We start from the raw sequence: 25,155 nt of genomic DNA, 5'->3' as shown, positions 1-25,155 counted from the left end.
CCCTTTGGCATTCATCAAATAAGGACATCATTAACAATACAGAGTACAAACAGAGTGAAAAGGAATTTTAAGAATTGATATCAAGTTAACTTGGGGGAGTTTAAAATTGTTTTCCAGAAGCTAAGTAGTAATTAAATTTTCAAGTTTAAGTATACTATGATTTTCAAAACTAAGTTTAAACTCCAATTTGCGAAATTAAGTTTGTAAAATTCAATTTTCAAATTTAAGTTTGTAAAGTACTCATTTCAAAACTCAGTTTATAAAATTTAATTTCCAAAAACTAAGTTTCTATTTGGTTAACTTAATGTTCAACATTAAGTTTGAAAAATCTAATTTTGAAAGCTAAGTTTGTAGAATTCAATTCTCAAAACCGGTTTTCAAATATAAGTTTGTAACATACAATTTTCAAAGCCAGTTTTCAAAACCAAGGTTTAGGATTAAGGTTTAAATTTTCAAACTAAGTTTCAGTTTTGAAACACTTTTCAAACATGAAGAATCAAAATTTTCAAAGCTGAGTTTAAAAACTATTTACTTTTCAAAACTGATTAAGCTGAGTTTGCAACTTTGAAGCATTTTTCAAACATGAGTTTTCAAAACCAAGGTTTTAAGATCAAGGTTTAAATTTTCAAAATAGTTTTACCTTTAAAACACTTTTCAATACTAAGTTTGTAAAAGATTTAATTTTCAAAGACCTTAGTTTATAAAATCCAATTTCAAAAGCTTAGTTTTATCAACAATAGATTTATCAAAAGAATTTTCAAACATTAATTTCTAAAATTAAATTTTCAACACTGAGTTTGAAAAATCTTCAATTTTTGAAAGCCTTAGTTTATAAAATCAAATTTCAAAAGTTGGTTTTCAAAGTGTAAGTAGAGTAAAATTTCAAACTTTGCGAATAAAATTTCAAAGTTTTATTTTCAAAAATTAAGTTGTGAAAAATTAAGGTTTATCAAATTGGATTTCCAAAGATCAGATTTTAAAAGGGAATTTTTAAGAGAAGGCATTATTTTTAAAGTGGAAAAAATAATTTTTGTACTAAGTATGAAAATAAGTTGATTTAATTCTCCCCCTAAATCTGACATTATTAAAATAAAGCTTTTGAAAATATTTGCTAAGAATAGTTAATATAAGATTTTCAATTTTTTTTTTAAATAAATTGAGGTAGAAATTTCTAAAGGGATATTTTTTTAAAAAAAATAACACTTAAGGAGATACTTAAAAAAATAAATCTCCCCCTGAATTAATCCTCCTTATTTTATTACTCCCTCTTAATATAATGCTAAAGTTTGAGTGTGTTAAATTTCAAAGCCCTAACACATTTTTCTACCTGAGTGTTTTACATAATTATCTCTGTATCCTTGATATAATTGTTTATTTGAGTTTGATTAATCAATAATTAATTTTAGATTCAGGTGCTTAAGCTTCAGTTTAAGGTTAAATAAGATTAGATTTTATTAAATCAATAATAGTTAGCCATTATCAATAATTTATTGATTAATTTTTACTTGATTTAATAATTTAATACTTAATAACATAATTTAAATTTCGTATTAATTGATTGAGTTGGTCAATGAAAGTGTTAATTATAATTATTTTTATTTATTTATTTATATACTTCCTTTTAAGTAGGATTAATTTAGTTTGAAGTAGCCTGAAGTTAAAGTTATTAAACACACTTAAGGTTTAATTCAAGTTAATTTTAGTTCTCAAATAAAATTAGACTTTAACAATTAAGTACTACTTATTAATTACATAATTAAGTTTAAGGTTTGAGATAATGGAATTTAAGTTTTTTTTTGGTTAGGTGTCTAAGTTTTAAATGAGTTTAAAAGAATTTTTTTTATTATTATAATTTTAAGGGATTTCTAAAACAGTGTTTAAAAGGAGTTTAAAATGATTTTTACAATATATTTAATGGCAATTAACATATGTTTAATTCAGTTTTGATTATAAATTTAAATTAATATTAGTGGTTACTTTAAGTTAAATTTTTTAAATAATTTTTTAAAATATTTTTAACATGATTTTAAAATAATTTTTTAAAAGATTTTTAAAATGATTTTTCAAAATAATTTTTAAAAGATTTTTAAAATTATTTTTCAAAATAATTTTTAAATGAATTTTTAAAAGAATTTTAAAGAATTTTTTTAACATGATTTTTAAAATGAATTTTTTAAAAGAATTTAAAAGAATTTTTAAAATGGTTTTTAAAAGTTTAAAAAAGAATTTTTTTTAATGATTTTTAAAATGAATTTTTAAAAGAATTTTTAAAATGAATTTTTAATATGTTTAAAAGAATTTTAAAAGAATTTTTAAAATGAATTTTTAAAATAAAATTTTAAAAGTTTTTAAAAGAATTTTTAAAATTATTTTTAAAATTAATTTTTAAAATTAATTTTTAAAAGTTTTTAAAATAATTTTAAAATGAATTTTTAAAAGCTTTTAAAATAATTTTAAAAGAATTTTTAAAATGACTTATAAAAGTTTTTAAAATAATTTTTTTTTAAAAAAAAATTAAATAATTTTTAAAAGAATTTTTAAAATGATTTAAAATTTTTTAAAATAATTTTTAAAATGAGTTTCAAAAATTTTTAAAATAATTTTTAAAAGTTTTTTAAAGAATTTTTAAATGAGTTTTAAAGTTTTTAAAAGAATTTTTAAAAGTTTTTTTAAAATAATTTTTAAAATGAGTTTTAAAAGTTTTTAAAAGAATTTTAAAATAATTTTCAAAATGAGTTTTAAAAGTTTTTAAAATAATATTTTAAAAGAATTTTTAAAATGAGTTTTAAAAGTTTTTAAATAATTTTCAAAATATTTTTTAAAATTAGTTTTTAAAGTTTTTAAAATAATTTTTAAAAGAATTTTTAAAATGAGTTTTAAAAGTTTTTAAAATAATTTTTAAAATAATTTTTAAAAGTTTTTTTAAAGATAATTTTAAAAAGAATTTTTAAAATTAATTTTAAAAGTTTTTTAAATAATTTTTAAAAGAATTTTTAAAAAAAAATTAAAAGTTTTTTTAAAATAATTTTTAAAATGAATTTTAAAAGTTTTAAAGATAATTTTTAAAATAATTTTTAAAAGTTTTTGAAAATAATTTTTAATAGAATTTTTTAAATGAGTTTTAAAAGTTTTTAAAATTATTTTTAAAAGAATTGAAAATAATTTTAAAAGTTTTTTTTAAAATAATTTTTAAAATGAGTTTTAAAAATTTTAAAAATAATTTATAAAAGAATTTTGAAATGATTTTTAAAATATTTTTTTAAAAGAGTTTTTTAAATGGTTTTTGAAAGTTTATAAAAGACTTTTTAAAAGAGTTTTTAACTAATTTTTAAAATAATTTTTAAAAGTTTTTAAAATAATTTTTAAAATGATTTTTAAATTTTTTAAAATATATTTTTTTTTAAAGATTTTTTTTTAAAATGATTTTTTTAAGTTTTTTTTTAAAGACTTTTTAGAATGATTTTTTTTTTAAGTTTTTAAAATAATTTTTAAAAGTGTTTTTAAAATGGTTTTTAAAAGTTTTTTTTAAAATAATTTTTAAAATAATTTTTTTAATGATATTTAAGTTAAATTAATTTTAAAATAATTTTTAAGATAAAATAGTTTTTAAGATAATTTATAAGTTAAAATACTTTTTAAGTTAAAATACTTTTTAAGTTTAAATAGTTTTTAACGTTAATTTTAAAATAAATTTTTAAGTTTCAAATAAAATTTTAAAATAATTTTTTTAGATTAAAATAAATTTTTAAATTTCAAGATTTAATTTTAATTTTAATTTTAATTTAATTTAATTTTATTTTATTTTATTTTATTTTATTTTATTTTATTTTATTTTATTTTATTTTATTTAATTTAATTATTTTATTTTAATTTAATTATTTTATTTTAATTTAATTTAATTTAATTTAATTTTAATTTTAATTTTAATTTTAATTTAATTTTAATTTAATTTAATTTATTTTTATTTTTATTTTAATTTAATTTAATTTATTTTATTTTATTTTATTTTATTTTTATTTTAATTTAATTTTGTTTTTAATTTAGTTTTTAATTTTATTTAATTTATTTTATTTTTATTTTTATTTTTATTTTTATTTTAATTTTAATTTTAATCTTAAATTTAAATTTAATTTTGATCCTTAGTCAACTCACCCGATCTAAATTTTCAATCAGGGATCCTATATTTTTGTGAGATGTATTAGGTTCAATTTTAAGGTTTGTTTTTAACTTGTGTTAGATTCAGATTTTGCTTTGGGTTCAACAAATAGGCGTTCTCTGGATAAATTTCTGGGCTATGGTGAGTCACTTGGACATCATTAAAGTAACCATGCCTTCGAGGTTTTCCAAATATTCCTATCCACTGGACTTAGTACAAAACCTTGGTCTAACTGGTTAAGATCCATAAAGGGTAGCTTCGGTCAGTTCCACTTAGCCAAATGCACTAGGTCGAAGCCATATCTTCCTAGACATGCATAGACTAAGCTTCCCTAACGTACTATCATCCAATATTTAACCAGTACCATTTTTCAAGTTAAACTTGAACCATTTTTAACTAATCCTAATTACCCTATCGGGTAAATTGGTTAGGTTTACCCTGCCGGGTAGGTTAGTTTTGGAGGTGCCAGCTATTTTGGAGCCTCCCCCTGAATTAATGGTCATTAATTTAATTTTTAGTTCTTGGTTTATGTCTATTTCTTTTATAATTATATTTTACTTGGTGATAGTTCAAATTTTGTTGAGTTCTAATATGTTTAGATTTTAAATTTTTTAGTTTAGGTTTGTGTTCTGGTTTTTTATTTGGTTTATTTGAATTTACGTAGTATATTTTATCTTTAGGGATATAATATTGGTTAGGTCCTATTTGAGTGGTTAAACACGCTTTCCGAACCCAGGCTTTATTTGTTGATTTGTATTGAGTTACTAATGATTTAAAAGTTTTATTCGAGTTCGACTTATATCCGAGTCCGGTTTTATTATAACATGCTTTTTGATTATTTAGAATTAAGTCTAAATTTTTGGATATGGTTGTAAATTTTTCTAACATATTTTTTAAATTATTAATTTCTAATTTTAATGATGAATTCTCCTCCTCAAGTGTTAGATCTTGAGGTGGTTTATTATTTACAACTTGTTCCTTGAGGATTTGATTTTCCTCGAGGAGCAATTTGTTTTCATTTTCTAATTTAACTAATTTATTATTTAAGCACGAAATAATTTTAAAAAATTTCCGGTTTAAGGTTAGGAATACCTCTTCGGAACCTTCGAAAACGAGTACGGACTTCTGGATTGATTCGGGTTCGGATCCGTCTTCCGATTCTTCTTCCGACTCTGCTTCGCAGGCCATCAGTGAGAGGTGGCTCTGGTGCTTCTGATCTTCTGTTTCTGATCCTTCTGAGGAGGAGTCGTCCCACGTCGCTTTGAGGGCCTTCGTTTTGGTCGGCTTCGGTTTGTCGATCTTCAATCTCGGGCACTCGTTCTTGTAGTGGCCCTTCTTGTTGCATCTGAAGCACGTCACACTCCTCGATTCGGTTGGAGAATTGATCTTTTGAAGGTCCTTCTTGCTGAAGCTTCTTTTCCTCCTGGTGAACATCTTCCTTACCAGGTTCACCAGGTGTTCTTCATCTTCAGAGTTCTGGTCAGAATCTTCTTCAGATTCAGACTTGTTCTTCTTTTCTTTTGAGGAACCTGCAAATAAGGCTACACCTTTCTTGAGCCCAGCGTTAGTTTGCTCATGCAGTTCTAATTCACAGAATAATTCGTCTAATTTTAGTTTTGACAAATTTTTAGAAATTTTGTAGGCATCCACGATGGATGCCCACAAGGAATTACGCGGAAAGGCATTTAGGGCGTACCTTATCAGATCCCTGTTTTCCATCTGGTGGTCTATCGCGTGGAGCCCGTTGAGGATGTCCTTGATCCTCGCGTGTAGCTGACTTGCCGTTTCTCCTTCCTATATTTTTATGTTAAATATTCTATTTAAAAGCAAGTCTCGTTTTGTTACCTTGGCGTCGCTCGTTCCTTCGTGCAACTCGATCAGTTTGTCCCACAGCTCTTTAGCGTTTTATGTGATCCGACCCGGTTCAGTTATTCTCTGGTTAATACGCATTGTAATGTGTTGATTGCTTTGTTCTCTGTTGATGCCTTCTTCTTTAAGTCTGTTGTCCATTCTTCAGGATCCAGTAGATTCTCGGAGCTATCTACTGGTATTTTGTAGGCTCTTGTGACGCTCAGCCATTGATCGAAGTCTGTCTTTAGATATACTTCCATCCGCTTCTTCCAGTACGAGAAATCATCCCCGTTGAAAAGGGGAGGTCGCACTGTGCTGAAGCCCTCGATCTGCGACATTTTTAATCTGTACAAAAAAATAAATGGAGATGTTCCAAGACTTGGTCTTGGATTTAGTAGTGCGGGAAGAATTAAGTAAAAATAACTAAATTGATGTTGCACCAATTTAGATTTAATTACGACGGAAAAAAATTCAAAAAGGTAATAGTACCAGTTTGGAGATATGCGAAAAGATGAAAGCCGAAAAATAAAAAAACTTTAAAAACAAATCACCCCCTTGCCTGATTGGTGGTTGCACTAAATCAGAGCGGTACCTGCTCTGATACCCCTTGTTGGATCGTGATGTTTTGATAGGGGGGAGGGGGGGTTGAATATCGATTACGAGAAATTCTTCGATCAAAGTTAAATGCAGCGAAAAAATTAATCAATGCTAACACAGACCAATTTTACTTGGTTCGGAGCTTGTGTCGACTCCTACTCCAAGGCCCGCACTCTTTGAGTGCTTTCGGTGGGCAATCACTAGCAATTCGTAATTTGTTACAATTTACGTACAAGAAATGCTAATGAAACTAAAAGAAGTACCGAAAAATGAATAAATCGAAAAAGAAAAGTGTTGTCGGAGTTTTGTTGGCGTCGCAGGAGCGCAAAGCAGTAAGGCAAGCAGTAGAGAATCTTCTTTTCAGTTATTGTGTTTTTGCTCCATCTCTAACCCTCCTTTTATATGAGGCTCAGGGTGCCCCGGATCCCTTCCGGGCGCCCTGGTGAGACGTGGCAGGTCCAACCAGCGAGCTCCATGTGGCGACGCGCGATCAAGATAAAAGTTGCCTCCCGGGCACCCGGATCCCTTCCGGGCGCCCGGACCTCCGGGCCACCTTTTTCCAGGGAACATCCTTTCTGCAAAACAAGGTTAGTCCGAGGCAAATAGATAATGTATATCCTGCAAAACAAAGTGTTAGCACAGTTTATAAGTTCAATATAAAAGGTATGACTTAGATTTCGTCTTTTCGAGATCGAAATCTAGTCACGATCTCAACTTAGATATCCGAAATGGATCTTAAGCCGGATCGACGCCTAATATTCCCTTCCCGAGAACGCGTCCTCACAGTCACTCCCTTCCAGTGACTCACCTGCTAGACGTCCGATCAGCCCTTCGACCCATCTGAATTTAACTTAAGGACGAATTGTAAATATAATATAATCATCGTTTTTACTAATAAAAAAATAAAATAAAATCCAGCAACTCTCATAATACCCACGCGGTTCGAATAGTAGGATTACATGATATTTTTCGATGGGATGAAAGTTGGGTAAACCATTCTCAAGGCGTTTGAGTTCAATAAAAACAAATTTGAATATAATTAATCTCAATTCATAAACAATTTAAAGATAATATTATATTACAAAAAATTGTTTAAAAATGTAAGACAGTTTGGCCGAGTGGTCTAAGGCGCCAGATTTAGGCTCTGGTCCGAAAGGGCGTGGGTTCAAATCCCACAGCTGTCAAATGATTTTTTTAATCATTTAAACCTTTTCTTGGACTCGGCCCAATAAATAAAGAATGGCCTAACCTTTTTTGAATCATTTAACCCATCTACGACTACGAGCCAATCTCGCAGAAGCACTACAAATAGGGTGAATCGATTAGGTTTTATTCATCCTCCCAGCCGAGCTCGATCCGCTTCTCGCCCTCGCCGGCTTCGTTGCACTTGCTCTCTCGTCTCACTACCACCATGGTGAGTTATTCGTCAGTTTGCACAACAGAATATGGTGTTGCGACCTCGAATGATTTCCCTTTTAGTCGAAATCTGTTAACTGCGGATTCACGAGGTTGCAGATTTGCACCTGCATGAACTTACTTGATATGTTCTTCTCCTATGTAACTTCAGATTTAGTGTGTAGTCAATTTTTTTTCCCCTTCTCTTTTTGCTTATTGCCTGTTGGTTTTGTAGTCGGGAAGAAAGAAGACTAGGGAGCCCAAGGAGGAGAATGTGACGCTTGGACCTACTGTACGGGAGGGGGAGCAAGTGTTCGGTGTTGCCCACATCTTTGCTTCTTTTAATGATACTTTCATTGTGAGTCAAATAAGTCCACTTTCTGATCTGTTGGTTTAGAAAAGGAACTAAAGCTTTGATTTTTTTCTCATCTGTTTTGGACTTGGAGCATGTTACAGATTTGTCTGGGAGGGAAACACTTGTTCGTATTACAGGTATTAACTTAATCTATATTTCTTTTTTCTCACTTTGCATATGATTGTGAATTCTTAGCTTCAGTTGACACTAGCAAGCTATCTAAGCAGCATGAACTTGTTTGATGGTAATAAAATAGGCTTTTTAGTGGTTGTTCTTAATGCTATTAGACTTGATTTTGGTTGGAACAAGTTGCCTGTTTACGTATTATATTGTTATTACTCCATTTGTGCATGGTTGAGCTCAACAATTTGGTCAATGATTATGCCCTTGTTCTCCAGTTTCTGAAGCATGGCCCTTAAGATCGCCTTCCTTTTATGGTTGTACCTTGTGGAAGCGTTTTGAGTCATAGCCATGCAATATGAATTTTATGGTTCCAGAGAGTTTTTCTTTGAAATCTTTCCATGTTTCATTGAGTCTTAGGCCCTTCTGATGTGGCATTTGATTATCCATAAATATGTGCATTATAGATGTGCTGCACTTTGATGTTGTTCATCTGTTTTTTGCTCAGTGGATACGTCTTGCCAACTCTCTTGTGAAGTGTGCCTAGTTTATGGATGACGGACACATTCATATTCATTCTTTTTTATGCTATCTAAACTAAAACCTAAAGTGACCTGAAAAAGTTTGTTTATTTATCTTCAAAATTATCAATCTGATGGTGCTTTGAATTTGATGTTTATTTTTCTTAAGTGATTCATTTTATTTTTCTTAAGCTGCATGAACATGTTTGATGGTCATAAAATGGGCTTTTTAGTAGTTGTGCTTAATGCTATTAGACATGATTTTGGTTGGAACAAGTTGCCTCTTCATGTATTATTTTGTTATCTCTGTTTGTGCATGGTTGAGCTCAACAATTTGGTCAATGATTATTGCTCTTGTTCTCCAGTTTCTGAAGCACGGCCCTTAAGATCGCCTTCCTTGTACGGTTGTACCTTGTGGAAGCGTTTCGAGTCATAGCCATGCAATATGAATTCTTTGGTTTCAGAGAGTTTTTCTTTGAGATCTCTCCTTGTTTCATTGAATATTAGGCCCTTCTGATGTGGCATTGGATTATCCATAAATATGTGCATTATAGATGTGCTGCATCTTTTATGTTGTTCATCTATTTTTTGTTCAGTGGATACCTTTTGCCAACTTTCTTGTGAAGGTGCTTAGTTTATGGATGAGGAGCACATTCATATTCATTCCTTTTTTATGCTATTTAAACTAAAACCTAAACTTATATGAAAATTTTTTGTTGATTTATCTTCAAAATTATCAATCTGATGGTGCTTGGAATTTGATGTTCATTTTCTCAAGTGATTCATTTTATGAAATCCTTTCCAAGAATATTTATGCACATCTTTTTTGAGTTTTCTATGAAGTTTGAGGAGTACTTAAAAGCTAAGCCTACTCCCTTAGGTAAGTTTTTAGTATACTTTTGATAACCACTCTCTTCTAGAAGAATTACTGAATCATGAAATAACAAGGTTGAGATAGATTCCTCTCTTTTTTTTCCAGAACAGAGTAGAAGCAATTAATTTGAAGGACTATTAATGCAACATTTTTCTGAGTATTGAATAATTGTGGTGCATGCTTGAATGAATAAATTATCATCTCATGCAATCTTGGAAGCTTCATTTTATCTACATGAGATGTAAAATGTGTCCTTTATTTGGTCTCTTTTCTTACTTTTGTTTTCATTCACACAAGCTTACTTTTTACTCGTGCCTGTTTTATTATCTTATTTGATAAATGAGTTTGGACTTAAAAAGTTTTTGCCGTTTTAGGTGGAATGAAAGTCAAGGCTGACAGGGATGAATCATCTCCATACGCAGCTATGCTTGCAGCCCAAGATGTTGCACAGCGATGCAAAGTCTGTCCTTCAACTTGTTTTTTTTTCCTCGATATCCATGCTTTGTTTTAAACTGATTCTCATAACTGTTTTCTCCTGCATTTCTTTGTAGGAACTTGGTATTACTGGCTTTGCATATTAAGCTAAGAGCTACTGGCGGGAATAAAACAAAAACACCTGGTCCTGGTGCTCAATCTGCTCTTCGGGCACTTGCTCGAGCTGGCATGAAAATTGGGCGTATCGGCAAGTTCTTTTCCTATTATTATTCAAACTTTTCCCCCTTGTGCATAATTGCTAGTGTTCTTGTTTGGTCAAAATCACTCCTTGATTCACTTCATGTCGGGATCTTCAAAATCAATTCAGTAAAATCTATTTATTCACTTTACATCATGCTTGGGATTTTAAAAACTTAAAAAAGTTATTTGTTTTTGTGGCACGAAATATAGCCTCTTTTAATTCTTTTTTCCTGGTACTACAGAGGATGTAACTCCCATACCCACAGACAGCACTCGCAGAAATGGTGGAAGGAGAGGAAGGAGGCTCTAATTCTTCAAGTTCTCTTCAATTTCTTTTTCTCAGTATCGAAATGTTTTAACCTAACTGTGTTACTTGTAAATTTTGAACAGTCGAGTGACTTCTCACTCGTTCGATTCGATTATCTGTAAGGTGCTATGGCCTGGTTATGATACGATGATGGATGTTACATCAAATTACTTTGGTTCAGTATAATTGTTACTGCTGTGATAGTTTATCCTTAGAATTTATTATGCATTTTGCAAACCATGAATCTATTGAGTATCCTTTGCAATTGCGAAGTCGGTGTGAAGGGCTTCCACACTCTTTATGCTTTGCGAATAAGTGGGTAAGCGAGTTGAACTATCAATGTTCATATTCATGAAATTTATAGTATTTTTTTAATCCTTAATATATTATAAATAGTTTAAAATCCTAAAGTGTATAAATTACTATACTTTTCATATATTTAAATAAAAAATAATAAAATAAATTTATAATTTTTTTTTTATAAAATTATAATAGATTTATTTATAAATTATTTGTGAATGTAAAACTAAATTATTTATGTAGTATGTTTATCTATAAATATTATAAGACTCCTTTAAGAGTTAATTTAAGAAGAGTTTAAAACTACAATTTATAAGAAGGAAATTTATTACCGTTAGGGAATTAGGACTGAAATGGCCCATTTCCGATCGCTTCTATAAATAGCGCCGTCACCCGCCCTCGCTCTACATTCTCGCTTTTCCTCCGTCCGAAACGGCGAGGGTTCAAGAAGAGCTTGCTTCGCAAATTCCGTTTCTGTTTCGCCATGGCCGCTAGACTCCTCCGATGCACGCTGCCAGCTGCCTCCTGGGGGATAAAGCGCCGGCGAACGAAGGGCTGTCGCCCTTCGCCTCCGCCCTCTGTTTTCATCAGTCAAGATGAGGAGGACTGCATCCTCGGGCTCCTCATGCTGTCGGGTGCCCTGCTCGACCTTCGCCGCGGGGTTCCGCCGCCGCAATCCCCAAAGCAGCTGCTGTTTCTTCCTTCCCGATCGCCGACGCCTCCGCCGGCGGAGGCGCAGGAGCAAGAATCACCGTATCTGATCTCATTCCCTGGGCTAATGCCGCTTCTGCCTCCGCAGGAGAAAAAGCAGCCTCTGCTTCCGTCCACAGCGCTGAAACAACAACGGCAGCAGAAGAATGAGAGGCTTTCCCCTGCGACGCCTTCAACGGCCGATCTGCGTAGCTACGAGTGCTCGGAATGCGGAAAAGCATTCTCTTCGTACCAGGCCCTCGGCGGCCACAAAAGCATTCACCGGAAGCGTCGGGCGGCCAACGACCGGACAGAAAAGCAGAGGAGACATGTCAAGGCGAGAAGAGCAATGGCGATGTCATCGGCCTCACTGACGGAGTGCTCGCCAAAGAAGGGATTGAGCATCGACCTCAACCAGCCGGCGATAGGAATGGATTAGGGTTATGGAAGAGGAGGCGGCGGTGGGAGTTGGCCGCCGATCAATTTCCTCCTCTCCTCGCTGCTTTGTAGTTTCTGTTAATATTTACAAAATTATCTTTTTGTTTTGTTTTTTTTGACAATTTCACTGCACTTGTCAAAAATGTGTTGAGATTGACTGTTTGTCCACAATTTCATTGCAATTCAACTGCAATTGTCAAGAAACATTGACTGACTGATATTTCTATCTGCAATTATCTACAATGTGTTGGTTTTGATTTCTTATAATAAGAGATGATTTATAAGGTATACTTTTTTTTTTAATTTTTTAAATATTTATTTTTTGCCCTTTGGAAACAAAACACTCGCATATCAAATTTTAGACTTATAATCAAAATAAATAAATATTCATCCTTAATTTTTAATCGAAATCTTATTTCTAATTTAAATAAAAAAATTATAATTAGTTTTTTAATAAATTTAAAATATATTTATTTATAAATTATTTATGAATGTGAAACTAAATTATTTATGAAGTATAATTATTTAGGAATGTAAACTAAATTTATTCGTGTCATTAATATCAATCAAATTGAATTAATAGATCGGAGTATTCATCAGTCAATAAAAAATTGATTATTTAAATTTTTCGATAGAATTAATTAATTTTTAATTGATTGGATTTATTCAGTTTTAGTAAGAAAGTTTGGCCGGTTTATTTGTTTAGTTTCTATTTTTTAGTTGATATTAAATATCCAATTTTTGATGATTAATTTTTAAACTGATCAATTCACGTGTTATCAGGATAAATTAGAAAACGCGGTGTTAAAAAAAATTAATCCTTGAGACTCAATCATTGATAAAAAAAAAATAAAAAAAACATCCGGACGTTTGGTTTCTATTTTTGTTCTCTACTACGAAAGAACATTTTATTCAATTTGAAAGAGAAAAATACATTATTATTTATATTATTATTTATATTATTATTTATGATTACTATATTTTATTACGAAGAAGTCTCACTCAACAAGTGAGATTACTGCCGGGGTCAACGCCCAACTGCCTGCAGTTGTCCGTGTAGTAGCCCACCCGAGCGTTGACCGTCGCCGGGTTGTTGCCGTCGCACTCGAGCGCGCCATTGATAGCGCGGATGGTGGCGCCGAATCCTTGCCCGGAGACGATGAGGGAGTGACAGTGGTTCATCCAGTACCACAGGGCGGTCCTGAAGGAGATGACGACGTCGTTGGCCACCGTCTCCGGGGCGCCCAGGCCGTCGAAGCCGATGTCCCGCCCGGCGGGGCCGTAGTTGAAGTTCCACGACAGTTGGATGGGGCCACGGCCGTAGTAGTTCCTCCCGGCGACGCACGGCCACTCGGTGTTGGTCTCGTCGCAGTAGTCATTCGATGCGCCGTTGATCTCCTCGATGTAGCAGAAATCTGCAAAGAATTTAGGAAATTAATTAAAGACGTCGATCGAGATTTTAATTAGACTTCCGAACGGCCGGTGAAGAAAGCAAACCGATTCAAACTCACGTCCGGTCTCGTGCGTGACTTGGGCGAAGAAGGCGGCGATCTCACGGCGGGAGTCGTCGGCAGAACCGGTGCGGCCGAAGTTGGGGTAGTAGCCGGCGGCGACAAGGAAAGCGTCGCGCGTGTAGAATCCCCTGCCGACGCAGCCGCTGTTTGCCTGGCTGATGATGCCGTCGAAGAAGCTCTGCGTCACCACGTCGGCCACCGAGACGTCGTTTGTCGGAGATGAGTAACAGGGGCCCTCCCGGCACCCGACGCCGCAGTAGGCGTCGCCGGTGCCACAGTAGCCGTAGCGGCTGCAGCAGAGGTCGGTGGAACAGCCGCAGTTCTGGGCAACCACGGCTGTGATTCCGGCGAGAAGGAGGGCCACCAAAAGTTCCATGGGGTTAGATCCGAGGAGAGACATGAATTCAGTTCCGGTGAGAGGTGGAAGAAGAGACGATGGAAATGAGTGGAGAAGAGTGGAATTTATAGAGCAGAGAGGAGGTGGTGGATTGTGAGCCGTGCCGCCGTTGATTATTAAAAATGTTTGACTTGGAAGGGTTGCGTATAAGCGCGCAGGTTTTGTAGAATTTGGATGGAAAACAAAAGTCAAAGAATGAATGAGTTACAAAGATGTCAAAGGTTTTTTTTGTCAAAAAAAAAATAATAAATTTATGATATGTTAATTCAATCTATATTTTGAAAATTAGACTGAAAAGAACTAAAGATAAGTTGTTTATCTCGTCAATTTTTGATCAACATACAACACGTCTTGAATGACTATTAGACGTTAGGTTGAAGATTATAGATACAGCTCAATATGACGACCTGAATCTTGGTCTGTTTACTCTCGACATACCCTTTTATTGATCGAGGAACCATTTTGAATCATAGCCGTACTCCTTTTCAATATTATCGTCATCAATAGATTGTTAAATTATGTTTTTGGACTTTGACACCTCCTTTCCGATAAATTTGTCTCTTCAGATCAAGAAACTAAGAGAGAACTATAAGTCACAACTATAAGTCACAACTTTCTAGATGTGAAACATATTAAATTCCCTCAAATTTGAGAGAAAAAACACACAAATTCTGTTCATAATATATGTTTTCTCCTCCGTGAAGTGTGTTAATTTTCTTCTGAAATTAATTAAATGTTCAAATTGATAAGGCCATCGAGAATCCTTGATTAGTCAGCAACTACTAGCAATAAGCCATGTTGGTGGCCATCTTTTTGGAAAAATCAAACCATAAATGAAGAAGAAAGCACGGATGATTTCCTCCTGCTATTTGACATTGGAATTGGTCAAATGGCTCCTTAATTGGTTGACATTACTCAAGAGGCATCACCATTGTTCTCAGAATAAATAAGCCCATTGTTCATATATGTTTCTCAGAATTTTTAGAAAAAACTACTTGATGCGATAATTATTAGCTATTCAACAGAAGATGAAAGAATCACTAAATTATTGTGAATTATGAGAGATGATTTTGAAGAAGAAAAGAAAAGTATGGACTGGTGTATGTTGGGAATTTTCTCAATCTGAGACTGATAGAATATTGTTCTAGTAAATCCCTACTAAATAATTTATTAAGATGAACTCTTAAAACAGGTATGAACAACTATTCATCTGGCTTTCCAAGTGCCATGTCCCATAGCAACCTTTCCAGATTGTAGTTGAATTATGATTCAAAAACTTATCAAGTGGAGAAAAATTAATGGATGTGGGAATTTTTCCTCATCGCATTTGTCCGACCCCACCTACTGGGATAAGGTTGTTGTTGTTACTGCATTAATCAAACATCCTTTGGAAACATCACATGCCGTTTCGAATATATGGAAGACAAAGAAGACAGAGACAGTCACAATATCAACTATTCTTTGGTAGGAAAATTTCTACCATTCTTGAGAGCTTTGAATTCAATGAGCAATTCTTTGATTTGAGTGACCAAAATATATTATATGGTTAAGATAAGTACTTAATTCACTTCCAAAACTTCATTTACTTGAGCTGCAATTTTCTGCCATCAGAATTCAATATCTCATTCAAATCATAAAATTCATAGGAAAAAGGATTTTTCTTTTTCTTCAAGTGATAGAGAAAACAAGTATCGACACAAAATGAGTTAACATTATCTTGAAAATTGTAGATTTCATCCTGCATGAATAGCTACATAGAATGACAGAGAAAGGGAAAATATATGGAGCTGGAGACCGTACCGAGATGAATGAAGAAGTAACATGAACTGATGAATGATGAAAATCACTTTAATCAGAACCCACATCCACCCCTCTTCGTCCAAAGAACTCCTTGGCTTCTACAATATCCTGGATTGAAAGAATAAACATTCAGTTTCTGGCATCCAAATACAATGCTGCAAGTGATGCAAACAAAAGTCCCAATATTAACCATAAACTACAAGCACCTACAAGTAAACATAGAATTGTGTTTGCAAAGAAACAATGCAAATTATTTTCTACTGAATTACAAGCACTAAATATGATGTTATAAAGACATTGATTCTTCAATGGATTAGTCGAGCTAGTGGATGAAGAGGAATCAATGCCACAGACCAAGAAGCCTTGTGTTGATCACACTGTTACAATTTCATCCTCAAACATTTTAACATTTGCCTCTGAGTTTTTCTAAATCAACTATGCAGGTTTAGCATCTAATGGTAAAACATCAGAAAAAAGGAACCGAGCAAGAATTGAACCTATAATAGCATTCACCAAAATTTTAGACAATGCCAAAGCCTCTTGCAGATCAGAGCATAGCAATTTCGTTCTCAAACACTTTAACAACTTCTAGAACAATTTGTGGAGTATTAGCATCTAAAAATACAGTTAAAGTAATTGGCGGTTGAAGTTGGTAAAATATCAGACAAGAAACCTTATGCATAAGTACATATTGGAAACAGAAGACTGGGTGGACATTAATAAAAAGAACATGAATATTGGGAGGGAAATTAATAAGAAACAGAAGATATGGTCTTAAACAACCTTCTGCAAAAGTACAGCTTCCTGGGGACATGTTGGAAACAGCATCAAACCAACTCCTACCATAAGAAGGCCATAACAGCCTAATGAGACAACTAGATAAACTGGAAGCTGGAAAGGAGAAAACAAAATTGTTAATACTTAGTAAAAAACTAGACCATTATAAAGAGGAAGTACATATAACAAAAATCTGACCAACCAAGTGTAGTGATGAAGAACTACTGATGTTTCAAGTAAGGTGATCCAAGTGGCAGCAACAACAACCAGTAAAGCCAAGATCTTTAGAATGTGCTTCATATTCAACTCAAAACAATGAAAGGAAAGAAAAGTATTGCAAACATTTTAGTCATGTCAATTTGTACCCCTTTTATTTAATTGGCTTGATAGTGTACACACTTTGACACATTTGTTTCCTAGCATTCTAGAATTTGATATGAATGTGCTATTCAATAATGTAATGGAACAGAAGTAAACTAAATATTCTATTCCATATCAATAACAGTCAGACAAAGGTATTTGGTTTCCATTTTATTTTCCATATTTTGGAAAGCGAGAAATAGGCAGGACATAGCTTACAGATCAATTTGCTTAACCAGATACAGTATCAGCATACAATCATCTGTTAGGTCCAAAAGTAGCTAGAGGGGGGGGGTGAATAGCTCGTCGCATTCGCTCGTTGTTCGGCGTTGCTTGTTTCTTCAAAGATGTGCAGCGGAAAATACAGAAACAATCACACAACGCTAACACGGTTGGTTTACTTGGTATCCACCTCACAAGAGGTGACTAATCCAAGGATCCACACCAACACACACACCCTCCACTAAATAAAACTCTCCTTTATGGTAACTACCAAGGGCGGAGAAGCCCTACAAGACTCAATACAAGAAGAGAGGGAAAGGACACAAGAAATACAAGCTTACAAGCTTACAATGAGTATAAACCCTAACCCTAGCTTCTCTCCTTGGCTTTGATCCGCCTCTTGACTTGGAAAACTTCCAAGATCCTTCAAGAACTGACGATCTGAGCTTTGTGAGTGCTGTGGAGGAGCTAGCGAGAAATCTGGAGTGAATCGGAGAAGAGATGCCGAAGGAAATGAACGCCTGCGGCCTTTATCGACGCCAACGGTCGGATCCCGATCGATTCGAATGTTCCCAATCGATCGGGGAGGCTTTGGATCGATCCACGGATCGATCCGGGCTCGCTCATCGAACGGCCGATCGATCCACGGATCGATCCAGCCCTTATCGCGCGACGCCCCAATCGATCCACCGATCGATTGAACATCGGATCGATCCACGGATCGATCCGGAGCCTCGGCTCACTTGGAGAAGTCGGATCGATCCACCGATCGATCCAGTCGGATCGATCCATCGATCGATCCAACACTTGGTTTTGCCCAAAACCAAGTTCCAAGCCTCTCAAATCAACATCCGGTCAACTCGACTGTTGGTACATCATGCCCAGCATCCGGTCACCTTGACCTGCCTAGCTCACCAGTGTCCGGTCAATCCCTTCACCCACTTAGACTTTTCTATTCATGCCAAGTATCCGGTCACTCTCGACCTACGGACTTCCATCGAATGTCCGGTCAATCCCTTCGACCTATCTCAGATTTTCGTGCCAAGTATCCAACAATCCTTCGACCTACTGACTTCCCAACACCGTACGTCCGATCATCCTCGATCCATCCGGATTTTCCTCGCCTCGCTTCACTCACTGTGACTTTCACCCAGCTTCACCACTAGGGTTTTCCATCCGCCTAGCTTCTAGGGCTTTCACCGGCTTCACTCACCGGACTTTCACCCAGCTTCACTCACTAGGTTTTCACCTGCTTCACTCACCGGACTTTCACCCAGCTTCACCACCAGGATTTTCACCGGTTTCACCACCGAACTTCACCTAGCTTCATCTCTGGAGTTTCACCCAGCTTCACTCACTGGGTTTTCCTTCCACCGGCTTCACTCACCAGGATTGTCAAGTATCCGGCCAACCTCGACCTACTCGACTCTTCTTCAATCAATTTCTTATCGCAAACATCTAAACTCAAACCAAGACTCAGCTGGGTCACCCAGGTAACCTCGACCGAGGGATGCTGCACCAACAATCTCCCCTTCTTTGACAATACCACAACAACACTTACAATACCACATGTAGTTAAGCTAATCCTATAGCCTCAATCTTCATGCCACTAGGTAATGAACATATAAATTAAGCTCTTCATTCTCCCCACTCCCTCTAGGTAATGAAAGCCTAACTTACACCCATTCATAGTCCTTTCATTCTCCCCTATGCACACATCAACCCATCTTTGGGCACACATCAACCCATGCCCCAATTTTGGGTACACATCAACAAATCCATTTGTTGACGACTCTCCTCCTGAAGAGTTACTCATCATTGTTCACAACATCACTCGTTGTGATCAACACGATAATGAAGGTCCCATACCCTTCATTTTTCCTTAACTTCTCCCTCAATGTAGACAAATACCCAACCTTGAGCATTATCTAACCACTTGAGTTCCCACTTGAAATAATGAGGACATCCACTCCCCATTTCAAGTTCAAAAGCTCATACATGAGCATTTTCTTTAAAGAAGGTTAACCACCTTCCAAGGTTCATGAAAAGTAATTTTTCATGTCTTTAAAGAGTCCCTCCCTCTAAAGACATCATTGTACCAACAATGACTTGGAATCCCTAAACCTTTAGAAACCCAAATTTAGAAGTTTTGAGGTTCAAATACTAAAATTGAAACAAACCTCAACCTAAACTTCAACGAAGCCTTCCTTAACCAATCCATCCTTGTTTCACATGAAAACACCCTTAGATGTATACAAATGTATTTTAGGGTTTGAATGGTTACCTAGACTCAAAGAGGTTCAAAGACGCTGAAATCAAGCATTCCCAGCCAAAATCAGCAACTGGATCGATTGAGTTGGGTTCCCATCGATTGAACCTTCCGAATCGATCCACCGATCGATTCAGACTACCGATCGATCGGTGATCGATCCAGAGCTCTCTGTGGAGACTTGCTTTCCGAATCGATCCACGGATCGATTCGGCACTCCAATCGATCCATGGATCGATCGAGCTCTGATAGTTGATGAAATTCCATTTCGGTCAACTTCGTAAACCCCTAGAAAATTCTACAAAATCCAAAATCATAAAATTTCGTGTAGACATTATTTAGGCATACTTAATCATGGAAAATAGCTTTACATGAAAATACATCATATTTTCAAAGATCGACACAAACTCGAAAACTTGAAAAACTTTAGTGTTTTTCTTCAAGTTTGGTCTAACTATTCAATGGTGATTACTATCAAAAGATAGCCTTCACCAAGGTTTTCCAAAAACATTTTAAAAACATTTTCAAAACCAATATCCCATCATGTTCCTTGGGCATAATGCACATGACTTGTACATTAGCTTTCCCAATGATGGGAAAACACATAACTATGTGTTTTGATGAACCTAAAACTCAAAAGAATGCACTAAATCAGCATCTTGAGTTTTGTTCATCTTTCTAACATCTCACTTGTATCTAATGTGCACTAATCACATACAAGTCACCTTATAGTCTTTGTGAGATGTAGATTTTGGTTTTTGCCCTAATCTAGGGATCATGCATATCTATCTAGGCATTTTAGAAATATTAGTCATCCACCTAGGATGTCACTTGTCAATGAGTGTCGTTAAATGCCATTCGTCCTTAATTACAAGGAATTAAACTTAATGCATGATTATGTTATGGCATACATCAAAAGAAAATATCCTATTACTACATGATGTATGAATGTCATGACATGGTATTTTTTGGAGTTTTCATACTAAAACAATGAATTCAAAAATAGACATGATGTCATGGCATATGATGGGCAAACAATCATGGCAAGATTTAGCATAAATAAAATATACTTAGATTAACTATCTAAGTATCCTTAAAGTCTTAGCTAAACTTACAACTTAAACCTAGATTGCCCTAAAGTGCTTCAAGAGAATGCCAAAGCCTAAATTGGTATTTCTAATTTCCTTGATTTAATGTATGCCAATTGAAAATAAACATGTCCTCAAATGTTGGCATATTCCATTTTTCCACAAGAGTAGCACTTTTAAATTAAGGCCCGGATTGCCTTAAATTGCCTAAGAACATACCAAAATCCCAACTTGATAGTTCTTATGAATTTCCCAATATGTGCCATTTAAGATTAAAATCAATTCTTCCACCATTAGGCACATTTTACTCTTTCAAGGAGTAATCAATAGGTCCATTTCATTTTCAAAGGTTAACTAAAACCTTGAAAATGCTCCTTGAGTGTCAATTTCCTCAAAGTTGGGTTAACTACCCTTCTAATCGGAGTTGACACTCTCTAACCCATCTATGGGGTAGAGAAGATGCTCCTAGGAACCCAAAACCTGTTGGTGCTCCTTGGATGCTCTAGGTATTCACTAGGGATAACTTCCCTAGATACCTTCCTGGTGACCTTGTTTGGCTTCTTGCCTCGTCACATTTTCTAGGTCAACTCTAGGGATAGCTTCCTTAGAACCTCGACTTCTTAGACTTCTGAAGTCTTAGTCACATTTATTGCAAAAATACTTTAGGGATGACTTCCCTAGTATTCTTGGCTTGACCACTGGACTCGGTTCCATAACTATACGGAACTCTATGGTAAGAGGCACATCCTTCTTAGCCTTTGGTTTGTATCCCAAACCTCACGGCCATTAGATGACCTTTGTGCTCCTAGACCTAGGCTATGCTCATTTGCCCTTTTAGGATATTTTCCATCCTTTTAGGGTCCTTTCCATTTTATCAAGCCTTGACCTCAAGACTTGATTTTCTATCACTAAGTCCTTAGTTTTAGATTTTCATTCGATTCACGAGCATATTTGTTCTTGGGCTTGTATCTAAAATCTTTAGAGTTATTGCCCAAGTGTCTATCTACCTTCCTAACCTTAGGTTGGGTAGTTTTGGCATGTAGGGCCATATGCTCTCATGCCTTCTATTCTTATGGTAAATTGCATTAAAATGATAAAAGTTAGAACTATCATGCTTTTACCATAATGTAAAGGAGCAGGCTCAATAAATGTTACCTTCTTCTTTACCTTGAGGCTCCCTCGACGAACGCCTCCGAGCCTTAACCATTTCTTCCCTGGGGCATTGACAATGCCTGATTGCAAGAGAAGCACACAATGTGCTCCTTCTCTTCGTTCCTTGGGCCTCTCCTTGCCCTTTTGTGCCACTCGGCCCTTCTTCGGCCAATTTAGGGCACTTGCTCTCGTAGTGCCCATGTTCCCTACACTCAAAGCATATAATATGATTTTTATTTTAATTGAAATATTTTGCTTGTAGGGGTGGCATCTTTCCCTTTGGATCCGGAGGTGGAAGCTTCCTCTCGATCCGATCTCGATTCTCCTCCATTTGATTTTTCTTGACTCGTGGAGGTGAAGCTTCTTCAATCTCTTCATCTCCGACCCGGATGTAAAAGCTTCTCCTTCTTCTTCATCCTCTTGCTCAATCCTAGAGGTGGAGGCTTCATCATCTTAAATATGAAACAAGGAGTATGCTCCTCCTTGTTCCCTTCATTGCATTCCCTCGAGGATGAAGCTTCTTCTTCTTCTTCTGAGGTCGAGCATCTCTCAACCTCGAGTCCTCTCTTGATCTTGCTCCAAAGAGTCACCCTCCTGATTCTTCTGCTCTTGTACAGTGTGAAACTTGGCCAATTTGCTCCATAGTTCCTTCAGATCTTCAAATTCTCCAATTTTGCAAAGGATGGTGTTTGCAATAAGTTAACCAAAAGCTTGGTCACTTTACCATTGGCCTCCTCTGGACTTGCTCTTGGCTCCACTTGCTCCTTTTGAGAACTTTGCCCTTGAGTTGGTCGAGTCTTCCTTCACTAAGAGCAAACCATTGCTCTATCTCCATCATAAGAAAATTTTCGATTCTTGATTTCCAAGAATCAAGCTCGTGGAAGTGTATGGAGGAGCCACCGTGTCGAATCCGAGCCCATCTCGAATTCCATTGAGGTTGAGCTTTTGAATTTCTTTGACTTTGACAACTTTGCTCAACTTCTTCACCCTCTAGCTCTTCTTGTTATGCTTGACCCTTCCGATGATGATTCCGGTGAAGAGCGGCCTCGTACCGTTGATTTGTAGCTAGAGTGAGGGGTGAATAGCTCGTCGCATTCGTTGTCTTGCTGCTTCTTGATGATGTGCACAAGCGGAAAATACGTAAACAATCACACAACGCTAACACGGTTGGTTTACTTGGTATCCAACTCACAAGAGGTGACTAATCCAAGGATCCACATCAACACACACACCCTCTACTAAATAAAACTCTCCTTTATGGTAACTACTAAGCGGAGAAGCCCTACAAGACTCAATACAAGAAGAGAGGGAAAGGATACAAGAAATACAAGTTTACAAGCTTACAATGAGTATAAACCCTAACCCTAGCTTCTTCTTGGTTGATCCGCCTCGACTTGGAAAACTTCCAAGATCCTTCAAGAACTGGCGATCCGAGCTTGAGAACTGTGGAGGAGCTGGCGAGAAACTGGAGTGAATCGGAGAAGAGACGCCGAAGGAAACGAACGCCTGCGGCCTTTATCGACGCCAACGGTCGGATCCCGATCGATTGAATGTTCCCAATCGATCGGGAGGAGCGCATCCGTGCTCTGGAAAACGCCCGGATCGATCCACGGATCGATCCGCCGACCGCCGCGTCCCAATCGATCCACCGATCGATTGAACATCCGGATCGATCCACGGATCGATCCGAGGCTCTGCTCGCCAGAAGCTCCGATCGATCCATCGATCGATCCAACACTTGGTTTTGCCCAAACCAAGTTCCAAGCCTCTCAAACCAACATCCGGCCAACCTCGACCTGTTGGTACATCACGCCAGCATCCGTCACCCTTCGACTGCCAGACTTCCCACCAGTGTCCGGTCAATCCTTCGACCCACTTAGACTTTTCTATTCATGCCAAGTATCCGTCACCACTGACCTACTGGACTTCCATCGATGTCTAGTCAATCCCTTCGACCTATCTCAGATTTCCTCGTGCAAGCATCCAACAATCCTTCGACCTACTGACTTCCCAACACCAGATGTCCGATCATCCTTGATCCATCTGGATTTTCCCTTGCCTGGCTTCACTCACCAGGACTTTCACCTAGCTTCACTCACTAGGGTTTTCCATCTGCCTAGCTTCACTCACTAGGGCTTTCACCTGACTTCACTCACCAGGACTTTCACCTAGCTTCACTCACTAGGGTTTTCACCTGGTTTCACTCACCAGGACTTTCACCTAGCTTCACTCACTAGGATTTTCACCTGGTTTCACTCACCAGGACTTTCACCTAGCTTCACTCACTAGGACTTTCACCTAACTTCACTCACTAGGGTTTTCCTTCTGCCTGGCTTCACTCACCAGGACTTCCCTGTCAAGTATCCGGTCAACCTTGACCTACTTGACTCTTCTTCAATCAATTTCTTATTGTCAAACATCTAAACTCAAACCAAGACTCAGCTTGGTCACCCAGGTCAACCTTGACCTGAGGGATGTTGCACCAACATCATCATCATAGATCAAGGTAGGTAAATTGGAACTAAGCTGCTATTGCTGCTACTGCACAAAGAAAATCTTATACTTGCTTAGGAAGAAAATAAACCTCTCCAGAAGTTTCTCCAGCGCCAACCAAATCTATGGCTAAATAAGTTCCAGACAAGAATGTAACAGCCACCAGATATAGTGCTGTTAAAAAAATCATGCCAATCGCGATTCAACCAACAATTTGAAACTAGGTTTAACGCGGTTTTCATTTCTGTTTAAATCAATATAATCATCAAATCTAACACTTGTAGCCTAATAATCTTCATTCCTACCAATTCATCCTCTCCTCTATCTCCTCTTAACTCTCGCATCTATCTTCATCTTTCCTATTGAATGGCCACTACATACAAGCAGAAATAGTCCGGTCATTTCTAGTAGATTGCTATGCCACATCCTGAGAGGAATAAGAAGCATCACCAGCAATTCAACTTTCCCATAACAGGAAATCAAAAGAGAAATTGGCTTTCCATCTAGCTCAGTAGGGGAGACCAGGGATCGGAATAAGCAGCACAAAGGAGAAAGATTCACCAACAAGGAAGGAAGAGAAGAAGAGAATCTTAGAATCCGGATAATCAGAGAATCCGGATGATCAGGCGCTAGGAGAAGATCGTGAAGAGGAGGCGATCGCCGTCGGTGATCTTCTGTCCGGGGAGAGAAGAGGGGGGAGTTGAGCGGATGTTAGAGAGAGATATTCTGAACGTAGCGGGCTAGGTTTTGACTACACTCATGGGTCGCGTTCGGACCGATACGACCCATTTGGCGATTAGTGGG

The 25,155-nt window shown here is 36.0% G+C and overlaps 2 protein-coding genes, 1 non-coding gene and 1 pseudogene across 6 annotated transcripts; 3 read left to right on the top strand and 1 right to left on the bottom strand.

The window, feature by feature from the left end:
* The first annotated feature begins 7,708 nt into the window (after window positions 1–7,708).
* Window positions 7,709–7,788, top strand: TRNAL-UAG. Its single transcript has one exon. It is a non-coding gene; the product is annotated as a tRNA-Leu (tRNA).
* A 108-nt stretch (window positions 7,789–7,896) lies between these two features.
* On the top strand, window positions 7,897–11,066 carry LOC121970223 (annotated as a pseudogene).
* Window positions 11,067–11,635: 569 nt separating this feature from the next.
* LOC121972508 (zinc finger protein ZAT9-like) lies at window positions 11,636–12,280 on the top strand. Its single transcript, XM_042524168.1, has one exon. It carries the CDS (start codon window positions 11,636–11,638, stop codon window positions 12,278–12,280), a length of 645 nt encoding a protein of 214 aa, XP_042380102.1.
* An 873-nt stretch (window positions 12,281–13,153) lies between these two features.
* LOC121970221 (chitinase 6-like) lies at window positions 13,154–25,087 on the bottom strand. 4 transcript variants are annotated; one of them, XM_042520779.1, is made up of 5 exons: window positions 24,802–25,087; window positions 16,970–16,991; window positions 16,774–16,881; window positions 13,791–16,098; window positions 13,154–13,694 (listed from the first exon to the last, which is right to left on the bottom strand). In XM_042520779.1, the coding sequence occupies exons 4-5, from the start codon at window positions 14,191–14,193 to the stop codon at window positions 13,282–13,284; spliced, it is 816 nt and encodes a 271-aa protein (XP_042376713.1). In that variant the 5' UTR covers window positions 14,194–16,098; window positions 16,774–16,881; window positions 16,970–16,991; window positions 24,802–25,087; the 3' UTR covers window positions 13,154–13,281. The 4 variants fall into 4 exon arrangements, with proteins under 4 accessions (XP_042376713.1, XP_042376712.1, XP_042376714.1 ...); XM_042520778.1 differs by having other exon boundaries at window positions 16,970–16,988; XM_042520780.1 differs by lacking the exon at window positions 16,970–16,991.
* Window positions 25,088–25,155: the final 68 nt, after the last annotated feature.

The sequence above is a fragment of the Zingiber officinale genome, chromosome 4A (genome assembly GCF_018446385.1).
Source record: "Zingiber officinale cultivar Zhangliang chromosome 4A, Zo_v1.1, whole genome shotgun sequence".
NCBI classification, from domain to species: domain Eukaryota; kingdom Viridiplantae; phylum Streptophyta; class Magnoliopsida; order Zingiberales; family Zingiberaceae; genus Zingiber; species Zingiber officinale.
Note: the sequence above shows the minus strand (reverse complement) of the source record. Positions and strands in the feature narration are given on the sequence as shown.